The sequence below is a fragment of the Fukomys damarensis genome, unplaced genomic scaffold, assembly GCF_012274545.1.
Source record: "Fukomys damarensis isolate Sample0158 unplaced genomic scaffold, DMR_v1.0_HiC HiC_scaffold_16, whole genome shotgun sequence".
NCBI classification, from domain to species: domain Eukaryota; kingdom Metazoa; phylum Chordata; class Mammalia; order Rodentia; family Bathyergidae; genus Fukomys; species Fukomys damarensis.
Genome location: NW_022900928.1, coordinates 25,868,086 through 25,880,665, shown reverse-complemented (window position 1 = coordinate 25,880,665; position 12,580 = coordinate 25,868,086). Strand labels below are relative to the sequence as shown.

The 12,580-nt window shown below is 54.6% G+C and overlaps 2 protein-coding genes across 4 annotated transcripts in view; one reads left to right on the top strand and one right to left on the bottom strand.

The window, feature by feature from the left end:
• The window catches only part of Phox2a (paired like homeobox 2A), a 4,536-nt gene extending 3,742 nt beyond the window's left edge, over window positions 1-794 (top strand). The window contains exon 4 of the mRNA XM_033763931.1: window positions 35-794. Coding sequence (XP_033619822.1) covers window positions 35-124 — 90 coding nt within the window. The 3' untranslated portion in view covers window positions 125-794. The remainder of the gene's footprint in view (window positions 1-34) is intronic.
• A 96-nt stretch (window positions 795-890) lies between these two features.
• On the bottom strand, window positions 891-11,985 carry Inppl1 (inositol polyphosphate phosphatase like 1). 3 transcript variants are annotated; one of them, XR_776213.1, is made up of 28 exons: window positions 11,845-11,985; window positions 11,602-11,752; window positions 11,263-11,383; window positions 10,964-11,104; window positions 10,693-10,786; window positions 10,505-10,594; window positions 10,245-10,343; window positions 9,989-10,139; window positions 9,802-9,908; window positions 9,375-9,477; window positions 9,095-9,291; window positions 8,712-8,829; window positions 8,067-8,163; window positions 7,645-7,783; window positions 7,453-7,552; window positions 7,263-7,351; window positions 6,909-6,990; window positions 6,688-6,777; window positions 6,020-6,133; window positions 5,784-5,872; window positions 5,230-5,317; window positions 4,978-5,133; window positions 4,655-4,733; window positions 4,425-4,565; window positions 1,929-2,607; window positions 1,605-1,741; window positions 1,333-1,504; window positions 891-1,250 (listed from the first exon to the last, which is right to left on the bottom strand). XR_776213.1 is itself a non-coding variant. In XM_010603216.1 (27 exons), the coding sequence occupies exons 1-27, from the start codon at window positions 11,968-11,970 to the stop codon at window positions 1,414-1,416; spliced, it is 3,669 nt and encodes a 1,222-aa protein (XP_010601518.1). In that variant the 5' UTR covers window positions 11,971-11,985; the 3' UTR covers window positions 891-1,413. The 3 variants fall into 3 exon arrangements, 2 of the variants coding, with proteins under 2 accessions (XP_010601518.1, XP_010601519.1); XM_010603216.1 differs by having other exon boundaries at window positions 891-1,504; XM_010603217.2 differs by lacking the exons at window positions 891-1,250; window positions 1,605-1,741 and having other exon boundaries at window positions 1,427-1,504.
• Window positions 11,986-12,580: the final 595 nt, after the last annotated feature.

The window sequence follows — 12,580 nt, the reverse complement described above, 5'->3', positions numbered from 1 at the left end:
CGCCGGCGCGGCCGAGCTACTTAAGGCCTGGCAGCCGGCGGAGCCCGGGCCGGGGCCCTTCTCGGGAGTTCTGTCCTCCTTCCACAGGAAGCCCGGCCCTGCCCTGAAGACCAATCTCTTCTAGCTGCCAGCCTCTGGAGGCCCCGATCCTGCCCCCAGAGACATCCCTGCTCCTCCAGGACCTGACAGAATCCCTCTCCATCCCGGCTCCCTGCCTCAAAGCCCTCATCCGTTCCCACTGCCGTGTCTGACCTCTAGGTGTACCCTCCCCAGCTTTGGAAACCAAGTCGGGCCACTCTCATCCTCCCACCCACACCCAGCAGAGCGGGAGTCCTTTTCACCCGACCCCCGGGAGAGCCAGAGCTCCTGCTAGTTTGGCTTTCTTTGAAACCAGGATCAAGCCTGTTCCTAACAGTGTCCAAAACAAGGGTTCCTGTGGCGGGGCAAGGTGCCCTCCCGGGACTTCGCAGCTGGCTGGGTCATTCCTAACCTTGGTGACCGTAAGCATCTGCTGCCCCACCCCCAGCCCACCAGCACTGCCCCAAGGTGACAAGGTTGGTTTTAGCCGGGATAATCAGCAGCCTGAGGGGCCCCACCGCCCAGCCCTCCCTCCTGCGTCCTCTCCCACCCAGCACAGCAGGTGGCCTTGTTAGCGGTGGGGAACATTTCTTTTTTCCTGATTTGTTTTTCTTTGAAAACTTGTAATTTATTGAGGTGATTTTAAATGCTCAATCCAAATAAAACTTAATTTATTGAAGACATCGGTGTCGGCAATCCAAGTGCCCAGGACAAGGACAGGCTACTGGCAAGAACCCTGCCTCCTGTAGTCCTTGCGATCAGCCCAGGACCCTCTACAGCGCAGGCAGCACAGACAAGGACACAGCAAGAAATAAGCAAACGCACTTTATGGCCGAGGTCTGCCTTCCCCCCATAACATTAAGGCGTTCTCCCTCCCAGAACCCACACAGAAAGGCTTAAATAAACCCCAGCCCAGTCCTTGGGCTCTTTCCTTCATTTCCGGACGGGCATCCTGGGAGCAGTTTTGGAAAATGTCCTAAAAGAACTCTTCCCTGTGATTCAGACCCGGGTAAGGGAAGCAGAAACTGGTGAAAATGGGGTGGGGGACAGTAATACCCAACTGCCCTACATGAAGCCCCAGGGCCAGGAGCAGGGGTGGAGAAAAAGACTGCACCAATCGTCTCATCACCAGTTACTTGCTCACCACAGCAGCTGACTTCTGCAGCCCGGGCCTAGAAGATGGGAAGGGAGCATGACTGGGCCATGAGGGACACAGATCCCCAATAAATAGAGAGGTACTACTCTGCTCCTTACAACTTTTCAACACCAGGGCTGCCCCTGATCCTTCCTAGATGGGGAAGGTGCCGAGTTCAAAGCTTGACAGAGCCTCCACTGTCACTTGCTAAGGTGCAGGGTGTCCAGAAGGAGGCGCTTGTGAGCCGGATCCTGCACTCCAGCCTCTTCCAGGTCCTCCTCAGTGATGTCACTGTGAAAGAGGCAGAAGATGGGCTCTAGTGGTTCCCGAAGGGCCCAGAGCTCCGCCCCTCAGGCCACCCACTCCATCCTCCTCCAGTCTCCTCCCCCACCTGAGAAATTCCAGGTCATCCCAGCCATTGTGCACCAGGCCCTCCTCATAGCGCTCCAAGCCGATGGCCCGCAGCCAGGCACCCATGCCCGCCTCACCCAGGCCGCCACCAGCCCGCCCGCCCTGCGGGCACGGAGCCTGAGAAAACAGGGCATGTTAGGAAGAGCAGAGAGCCATCCTACTCGCGCCCTGAGGGAAAGGGAGGAAGGCCTAGGGCTGATGCATGTGTCCCTCCTAGCCCCCAGTGCTGGGCTCAGGGCAGACCCTAAATGGCAGGTTGAAAGGATGGATACCAGCCTGAGGCAGCACGCTCAGGTGCACACACCTCCTCTGCCAAGTCCTCCTGGATGCTTTCTCGGATCCGGGGTGGAGGAAAACTGAGAGGCCGGCCATAGTCCGAGGGCAGCCCTCGGGGTGGCTGCAACTCCAGGGGGCCAGGGAGAAGCACAGAACATCCAGGCCCAGGCCCAGAGGAAGCGTAGTCCACCTCACTTAGTGTCTTGGCCATCTGCAGTACTGAGCAAGACCGGTCATCCCCACTTGCTACCTCTCCCAGGAAAGTGCTAGCAGGTGAAGGACCCGGAGGTAGTGGAGGCCTCGGGTGGGTCTTAGGAGGTGGTGGACCACGGGCCTCACCCCCACTACGGTCCCTGACTACTGGTACTGACAAAGGATCCAGGCTGGGGGGTAGGAAGATGGCTGAGTCTGGCAGTGGTGGGGGAGGAAAGTCTGGAGGGGGCAGCGTGCCCCCAGAGTCCTCATCTGATGAGCTTCCCTCTCCCACTCGAGGGGGCCGGTGGCGTCCAAGCTGTGGAGCAGGCACAGTGATGGCCACTTTGTTCTTCGTGGCAGGTGGGACAGGGGCTCTGGTAGATGAGGGCAGCTCCAGGGGCAGCAGCTGGTGAGGCACCCCTTCAAGGACGTAGTAGGCAGGGTTATTGAAACTGTTCTTAGGTGGGGGTGGTATCACCCCTTCTGGCTCAGGAGCTCCCTCTGGCTTCGACCTAGATTTGGGAGGAGGGTGACAAAGTTAGGACCTTGAAACCCAAGGTGAACACAATGGGTGCAGGGGGAGAACTGGGTGACAGTAAGAAGAGGGGTCCCTGGGCCTAGACTTGAATATGACCTTGAACCCAACACTTGCACTCTCCTGCCCTTGGTTTTGCTATCTCTAGTTGGTGGGGGAGAGGAAGGTGGTACACCCCTGTAATCCCAGTACTCAGGAGGCTGAGGCAGGAGAATCGCCAAGAGTTCAAGGCTACCCTGGGCTACATAGTGAGCTCAAGCCCAGCCTGAACTACATAGCCAGACTCTATCTCCAAAAGACGAATTAGGGCCAGGGATTTAGCTCAGTGTGGCACCATGACCTGCTCTTCACAGCTAAAGGGCTCAGCTCCTGCCCCATCCTAGGGCTGGTAAAGTTTGGAAAGACGCTGCCTTCCTCACCTGAATGAGACAGTCCACACTTCCATTTTGCTATTTAAAAAAACCTTATTTTGTTAATCATGTAAATATCTGATTGTTCTATTTGGACAACAGAAACATCAGAAAGAATAATTTTCTTTTGAGGCAGGGTCTTGCTTTGCAGTGCAGGCTGCTGGTCTTGAACTTACTATTAGCCCAGGCTGGCCTTGAACTCATGGAAGTCCTCCTGTCTCAGCTTCCTGAGTCCTGGGATCACATGCAACCATGCCCTGCTAGAAATAATATTTTGTAAAAGGAGAATAGGTTTTCCTTCTAAATGTACACAATTCCTTCTCTCTAATAGGTTTGGAAAGACATTTACCCTTTGGTATTTTGATCATTCAATTTTTCATTCTGGAAAAACCCAAGGAGTTAAGAGTTCTATAAGAGAGAGAGAGAGAGAGAGACAGAGAGAGAGAGAGAGAGAGAGACAGAGACAGACAGACAGAGAGAGAGAGAGAGACAGAGAGAGAGAGAGAGAGCCATAACTTGAACTCCCTTGCCTCACCTGGATTCTCAGATCTTTTATGACTTTGCATAAACCCAAGCTTAAATGGGTAAAAACAGAGGCAGAGCAATAAAGGCCTCCAGTAAGAGTAACAAGTGACATTTGGAATGCTTTCCAAAACATCCAAGGTCAGTCTACTGCAACCTCAGTGATTTGAAATGGTTTTACTCAAGCATAAGGATGAAACCAAGGTGACAACAGCTGAAGATGAGTGGAAAAAACAGCAATCTGTACCTAGCGGCTTTTAAAGCTTAAGCAAAAAACTAGACAGCATCAGAGAGCAGGCCTGGCTTTCCTGAGGTATGACACACAGAACAGTAGTTGCCCAGGACATTAATAGTTACTGCGTGGGAAAAAAGTTTGCTGGTCCATTATGTTTAGGAAGCTATATTAAATAGAGTTGAAGAGGCTTCCTTCCTGTCCTCATGCTTGGAGCTTTCGCTAATACTAATATGCACTGGGGATATCTAAGAAAAGAATCCAGCAAGAGGCATTTCCCAAATTCATTTGACCATCAACCCATTTCCAGTGGAGGCTACTGCAGGACATGGCCTCATGAGACACAACCCAGGAAATCCTGTGCTGAGCAATAACAGAAGGCTCACACTGGGTTCTAAAAACAACTTCTACATTCACTTTTTAAGGGAGAACTGAGAGGAAAGGCTGATCTTGCTCCCTTTGACTCAGAGAACCACACCTGGGGAAGCCTGGCTGGCCACAGTGGTCTCAGGCACACAGTGAAAGCACCCTTAGCCACACGGTGGCAGAGCATGCAGATAATCCCCAGGCTGGCCCTGAGAGTCGGGCACAGTGACGGATGGAGTGGGGGACACAGGTTCCCCCTCTCACCTGGGGGTCAAAGGATCTTCCCGGGGAGCTGTTCGGGGTGGGGCTGGGGGTCTCCCAGTCGGTGGCGGTTTCTCTGGCTCTTCAAATAACTTGGATAGCGGGCAGGAGGCTTCTACAGAGGCTGGCTTTCGGCTCCCTGACCTGCCAGCAATACCCAGAAGAAACGAAGTTGGGGCCGGCAGAAACCCCACCCACTCTTCCACAAGACATCCAACACAGGTCTAGCTTACCTGGGCTCGTGGCTGCCTCGGGACACAGAGGGGACTTTGCTCTTTGCTCCTGCCTCATCCTTATCAATGCTGATCCACTCTGGGGGAGGGGGAATAGAAAAGAGAGACTAAGAGGGGCTCTGGGATCCTGGATCCCAACAACACACACTATGCCTGCCAGCCCCTTCCCAGCTATTCCTCAGGGCAGACTCACTCCCAGCCACAGCTATAAAACCTTCAATGTCCCAGGATTCCAACATGCTGCTGGCCCTGAGTCCCCTCCTTCACCCCACCACACCACGCCACCCCACCTCATGCTCCACACACTGCCCCACGGAGCCCACCGTAGAGCCGCTCACGGGTGCCCACACGCTCCGTGGGCACCCGCACCTTCATGGAGCCACGGATGTTGCCTGTCTCCTCGCCACGGTGGGACAGGAAGGTCAGGAACTGCTGGGCCGTGCTGCCAATCATGGATTTCAGGGCAACCACACACTCCCCTGAGGGGAAGACGGGACAGACCAGGGAGTTGCCGTACTTTCCTAGGGCCCTCCGTGCCTGGTTCCTTGTAACCCTCAGTACCCCTTGCCCCTCACCATAAGATTCATAGCCATCCATGGACTTGACTGTGAGTAGGAGGTGCTGGTCCTGCAGGTACTCAATGTCAGCCAGAATTGGCTTGAGCTGCAAAGCGGAGAGGCCCAGGGAGGAATGAAGCTCCAACCACCCAAGAGTCCTTCCACACATCCCCCTGACGCTACCCACTCCCTGCCCTTGGGCCATCTTTGCTCACTTGCACTCAGCTCTAAAGGAAAATTCTCAAATCTTTAATGTAGAAGACAGCCCTGTGTGGGCCTTTCACAGCACCTAACATCACTGTAATTAATCTTCTGCATCCTCAAAGGCCAATACAAGTCCTGACATTCAGGCTCCAGAAATATTAACTGAACAAATCAACGAACAAACTGTAACTTGATTCCACACCTTTTAAATAATGCAAATATCCCGATCCTCACTCATGCCCAGCCAAACACATACATAGGCCCTGCCAGCTCTGCCCGTCCTCCCCCCACCCCAGGCTTCCCAGTGTGCTCTGCCTCCCTCATCCCTGTGCATTCACCATGAGCGTGGGCCCTGCCTACAGCCTCACCGTGGGCAGCTGGCGTGATGACCACTGCACTTTGAGGAAGTTGATGTTGTCACTACTCTGGGCGTCATTCTCGAAGCTCTTCTTATACTCTGGGGTGGGGGTGGGAAAAAACCCAACTGAAAACCACTTCCCAGCTTTTCTTCCTCCCAAGTTTGGGGCTATTCAGGACTGCTTCTGGCCTCCTCACCTCCCTGGCCCACCCTCAGCCACGCTCAGCCCTACACTCTGCCTCTGACCTTCCAGGCAAGTAGAATAAAACTCAATGAAGAACTTGGTGCGGCTGGCTGTCTTCACAATGGCCTCGATGCTCTCAAACTCAATGTAGGCCTGGTCTGAAGTCTTTGAGAGCCCTTAGGGGGAAGGAGGAATTGCAGACAGAGAGGCTGAGAGGGCTCGAGAGGAACCCAGGAGGAAGGGGACACAAAGGATGAGCCCTGGGATAAGAAATCAGGGGCCCTGGCAGAGCAGATGGGAAGGTGAAGAGGGGCCTCCCAATCCTAAGTCACTAATACCCCAAAGTGCAAACCCTGGAAGAGGCAAAGATGAAAGACCCAAGTCATGGGGGGCGTGTGTGCTGGCTGCCAAATGCCTGTAGGCTTGCTGGCCAACAATGCCACACCTCCAGGCATAATCCAGGGCACGAGTGAGGATCCAGGCAGTGCAGACACTGACATACTTACATTCATGCATACACACAGACACACATAGCCTCGCACCTGTCATGTCAACTGAGGCACACAGACACCCTGACACATCACATACTCCCACTCACATGCTCGTGTGTACACTCAAACACACGTATATACTATGCATAGCACAACCTATGCACTATGCACATCCCTGGGCCACCACCTGAGCCCAGCCGGATTTTTGCCAACCTCCCAACCACATCCTAAACAGTTACCTTTCTTGGAGATGAACTGAGAGGTAACTCCAACCTCAAATGTTCCAAACACAGGGGAATGGTCGCTGGTGACGATGTCATCAGTACAACCTGGGCATGAGGACAGGAATCAATGTTCAGGGGAAATGTCCTTACTTTCTGCTCCTACCTCCCAAACAAAGGGCGGGGTCAGAACAGTGACCACTCATGCTCTCCCATCACCCTGTTCAGGAGGCTCTGACCATAGGAATTGCAGATGATGTGGGTTTCAGGGTAGGATTTCCACAGAATCCGGTCACACCATGAGGGCACATTGGTCCGGACCTGAAGCAAGGGTTGGCAGCATAGTCAGAAGTGAGAGCTGTGAGTTTCTTAGCATGAGCCCCACCAGGAGCTAATAAGGCCTCACACTTCCGGTATAGTGGACCCAGCACCCACTTCCCTCCTTGGATCCCCACAATACCCAGGGCTACCCGCCAAGGCTTCAGGGAGCCACATCAGAAAGAATGAAAATCCTTGACACCCCTCACACAAACTTCTGATTCACTACAGGCCTGGGGATCGCCCAAAACCCCTCTATTTTTTTTTTAACTCACCCCAGTTGGCTTCTGCTTGTGCCAGGCATATGTGTCCCGGGAACCCCGCTCATAGCGGTAGGTAGGTGGGAAAGAGATTTCCTCCTCATCTAAGCAGAGCAGAGCAGAGGACACATTGGGTTCAGGGTCCCACATACACAGGAACACTTCAAGCCTCTAGGGCTCTCAAGAACCACGGGATCCTACTCACTAAATCGAAGGAAGACCTTGTGCTTCTCCCGCTCCAAGCTGAGCTGGTCCACCCTAAGCAGGGGTTCAAACTCCTTCCTGCTGATGTAGTTTAGGATCTCCTGGGGTGGAAGACGCAGATGATGGAGGTCTGCCTCCTGAGCAGAGCTGGGTAGCATTCCTTTTAACCCCTCGCTTTTCTACAGCCACCCACCTGGATATCCATGTCTAAACGGTAGTTGAGGTCCCCAAACCAGAAGAGGTGAGTAAAACGAAGAGAGATGTCAAAGGCACTGAGCTGCCTGTCACCCAGCGAGAGCAGCCGCAGGATGTCCAAGTAGTTCTGATTCCGCCTACAGTGGGAAAGGGAGGAAGGTCTTCAGAGTCAGGTGTGAGGTAACGGTAAGAAGGCTGAGGTGTCACAGCTGGGGTAGGGATCAGGGTCCTTGGGGGCAGAGGAAGCATTAGGGACAAGGACAGGGTTAGGAGTAGACACAGGGTCATGAGTTGGGATAAAGCAGAAGGGCTCTGTGGGGACAGGGACCTTGGGGGTTAATGATTGGAATACAGGAGAGGGAACAGATCACAGGCAAAGTGAGGCAAGAGACAAGGAGACTACTGGGAAGGTCCCCTCACCGGGCAGTTTTCTCGTTTCCCGAGGTGAGATGACAATTCACAAAGCCAAACGAGGTGCCATTGAACATGAATGAGACACCTACAGCTCCCTTGTTCCCTGTCAGGGCAAGCAAAAGAGGAAGGCCTGGGTCACCCACAGAGGGCTCCCAACTCTCCCTTCTAGCCCTCAAAGAAGTTGTAAGGGGATCCTTCCTACCCGATGCTGTAAGACAAGCAGGCCTCTGCATTCACACCTGCCCGTGCAGTCTGTCTGGATGCCCTGAGTCTGTCTGAGTGAGCAGAGGCCCTGGGGATCTTAAGGGAATCCCAAGAGTGCAGATTCTGAGCACTCTACACTGCAGAAGCCCTGGACTGCAAATCAAGAGACCTGAACAATATTCCTGGCTCCTCTACTTACTTGCTGAGTGACTTTGGACATGTCACTCAACCACGATGGGTTTGAGTTTTATCATCTATGATGTAGGGATAATTATCCTGGCCTTGCCTTCCTGGTAGGGCTGGAAGAAATTTAGAATATGAATTTATGCTTTACAAAGTTCAAAGTACCTTATACATAAGAGAACTGAGAGCACCAAAAGGGGAGACCCTGGGCTGAAGGAGGCAGAAGGACCCCACCTCCCCCTGGAGCCCACCTGGCCTGCTCACCCAGGGTGTTGGCAATGCCAGTCTTCACGCTGGACGTACTGACGTGGCTGATGCGGTTCTCATGCTCTGGCTTGACTAGCACAGCTACTTTGATGTTCCACAGTGACTGCATGGCAATCTGGGTAGAGGAGGTGGGGTCACTTTTGCCTGGGGCCCCTGTCCAATTTCCTCTCTAGCCCTTCACCTGGACTCTTTGTCAGTACAGGGTAGGAAACCTCGCCCTGAGAGGCCAGAGAGAAACAGGCCATTCTGTGGCATGATGAACTTAGGTTTCAGCTCCCAAAAGATATGCCCAGGAACCCAAGGGAAAGCCAGTCAAGCTGCACTCCCCAGAGCCATCCATAAAGCAAGCAAAGAGGACTGGATGAGATGCACCCACTCACCGGGCGGTAATCCAAATCCGTAAGCTCCTTGAGGCCCCCTCGCAGCAGGTCCAGCCACTCTCGGTCACCTACAGAGTTCTCCTGGGTCCCGAAAACATAGATGTCATGGGGTATAGTCACTGTGACCTCATCCAGGGTCTTCCCCAGACCCTTTGATGTGAACCAAGATGTCGAGTTTTTTGGAGGCGGCACACTTCCTAGAGGTGGAGGGAATGGAGGGGTCAGGCCCCTTCCCTGGGACTGTCCACCCATCCCATTGCTGCCCCAGCCTGGGCCTGACCCATGTTCCAGGTGCCTATGAAGATCGAGATCATGTCGGGCTCGTCCTGCTTGGAGTGCTTGTTCTTCATAAGCTGCAGCAGCTGGCAGAAGGCCTCCCGCTTCTGAGGGGAGAGCAGCCAGTCAGGGGCAGGTAGGCACCAGGAACACCAGCCCCAAACTCTACAGGAATACCCTGCTAGATGGTGGTACCACGAGGGGCGGGTCACGCCTACCTGGCTCCCCACTGTACATCCACTGCTCAAGCATGTAACAGGTGCTCAGTGAATGAGTATTGAACCCACCCTCAGGCCACTCACTCTCAATGCCCTCTCTACCCTGTCAGGAGGCATGACAAGCCCACACCATGGGTTCCCTCTCCTCTCATCCAACGGGAAACACCCAGCAGGGACCCAGCAATCCCCAGTCAGGCCCAGCCTGCTGCTCACCCGGGCACTGACAAAGATGAAGTCCTTGCGCTGCGTCCGGTCCTTCTCCTTTTCAAACACAACACCCAGCTTATTCTGGACACGCTGGGACTTAATGAGCTGCCGGACTGAAGGATGAAGGACAGGTCACACAAGTCTGTGCCCTCAGGCTTACCCTGCCCTTCTCCCAGGTCTGGTCCTGGCTCACTGCGGTCATGTGTGAAAGTTGTCCAGTCCTCCTGGGAGTCCCGCTGTCTCCGCAGCAGCACAAGCCGCCCACCCTCCACATCCACGCTCAGTGTGAATTTCTGTGACTTGCCAATCTTTGTCAGATCACCCAAGGTCACATCCAGCTTTACCTGCAGGACAGAAGGTGGGGAGGCCTCTAACAAGACTGTGGGGCAGGCAGCACCCCCTTTATCTCCAACAGCCCTTTGCCCAGTAAAGACCCTCAGGCCATGTACCTCAAAGGCCTGCACAGGGATGGTCTTGGCCTTCCGTGTAGATGGCTGCACAGGAGCCGGAGGTGCTGTTGAGCTCATATCCTGTAGTGCCTTCAGGGCCTAGGCAAGGGCAGGGTCAGGTCAGGGGACACACTGACAGGGAGGGGATGGCTGATGCTGGGGTTAGGGCTAAGCTGGGGGTTCAGGGCTGAGATCCAGACTAGGCCAAGCAGATCAGTTAATGACTGGAGGATCAGGAATTGGATGGGGGCTTAGTCTACCTTCTTCTGGATCCCTGAAAGGAAATCCTTCAGCACTGACAGCTTCAGCACCAGGCTCTCCAGTTCCTGCTCCCCAGTCTGTGGCAGGCTCTGGGGAGATGGAATAAGGCTTGCACATAGAGCTCCCAGGCAGAAACCCCCACCCAGGTCCAGACCACAAGCCCACCTCCTGAGGACCTAAGTCCCACCTGCTGCTGCAAAAGGCGGGTCACCATGGGCGAGCTCTGCTGGTCAAATACCTTGGACAGAATCTCCAGGCCCGACAGTACCTTGTCCACCTCACTAGGGGAAACAGCAGGTCAGAACTGCCCACCCCAGCATCAATCCAGAGAAGGCAACACTGAGCCACCTTCAGCATGAGGACACCAGGGCACAGGAGAGGAAATCAGGAAGTAGTGACTAGGTCCCTGTTCAGGGTCAGAGGCCAAAATGTGGTACATGGGGTCACAGGTCAGTTACCTGTGCAGCCTCCTGCATGAGGTGACGAGGGTACGGGTGAGGTGGGGTAGGTTGCTGGCTCCACCCCGCACAGCCTCCAGGTCCAGCCCATAGCTGCCCTTCAGATACTCATGGGAGACAGTGCTCAATCCATTGGGAGCGCTTTGGGAAGAGGTTAAGAGTTAGTGAGGTCCTACCAATCCTGTCTCAGCACCTCAAGCCATCCCTGGGGAGGGTGTCTCCCAGTCTCTGACAGGGAAACAGGTCTCAGAAGAGAAAGGGGCTTTCTGCTCAGCAGTGAGGGGGTCAGGCGGTCTCACCTTTCAGCAGCTGGAGTTGTGGGAGTCTCAGGGGATGGCACAGGGCTGCTGGGCCCCATGGGGGCAGAAATGCTAGTGGAGCTGGAGCGTGGGGGCAGCGGGGGCTTCTCATCCTCCCCATCTGTGGACAAGGGTCAATGGGGCAGCAGTTTGGGCCTCTGTCCTTCAGTGGTATGGGGCAGGGGAAAAATACCATGGCTACCAGAGACTTTTGTGGAAAAGAGGGTAAAGGGTGAGGGAAACATGAGTAAGGGAAAAGGGGGCTTAAGGAGGGAAGTAGCAAGTAGAGTCAGGGGGTGGGACAAGGAAGGGATATGCATACTGCTCACTGGACAGCACCTGAGGCATCCCTGTCATCAGGTAGGTCCGGCTCTCTCTCTCCCTCTACAGGCAGCAGCAGGGCACACACTAGGCCCTGGTTAGGCTGGGCATACAGGCCAATGAGCTCACCCAGCGTCTGGAAGCGGCGCACTGGCACACCCTGTGAGGTCTGCCAGCCAGGAGAATGGGAGGAAGGGTCAGCCCTCAGGTCCCCAGCCACTGGCTCAATCAAGGTCAGTGGTCAAGGGTTCAAGCACCGACCTGCACAGCCAAGAAGTCTTCTCCATCAGGCAGAATACGGTATGTGTGGACATGCTTCTGATACCTGATGACAAGGCAAGGATCAGAAGCCGTCACCCCCAAGCTGGTCTGACCTCCAAAATACATCCTATTCCTGCTGCTGTATTTCAACTCTCCAGCCCACTCAGCCTGGTTTCCCTAAAACCACTTTGTCCAAGCTGCACAGGATTAATGATGGGGCCAGTAACTTCCACCCTCCTAGTGCTGCCGAGAGAGCAGGAATGACAGACACCCTTCCCCCAGATCTACACAGACTCCACACCCACCGCAAGGCTACAGGCCCAGGGAAGCAACAGGCAGCTCTTTTGTGGCCTCCACAGCTGTCCAAACAGCCCCTCTGGGCTGTGGTACTAGTCTGGGCCCCCAGCCAGAGTAAGAGTCCTCAGAATTCTGGTTAGCCTGTTTGCATGCATGGGCAATGTGCTAACACACATGTGAGCCTCTGTCTGTGTTTATGTTGGTGTCTGGCTCTGCTGGAGCTGGCTGTGTCTGAGGCAGTTTTGCTGGTGACTGTGGGAGCATCACCCGATGGCTTACCTCCAACCCCAGACACCAGGAAACTGGCATGACCCACGGGAGCCCCCTATGGGGGACCCACTAGGAACCCTAAACTAAGGAGGGGCAAGAAGGGTGCTGACAGATGGCGGCAGCAGCTGAGCAGGTGACAGCTGAGCCAGGCATACCCAGTGGGGGTTGG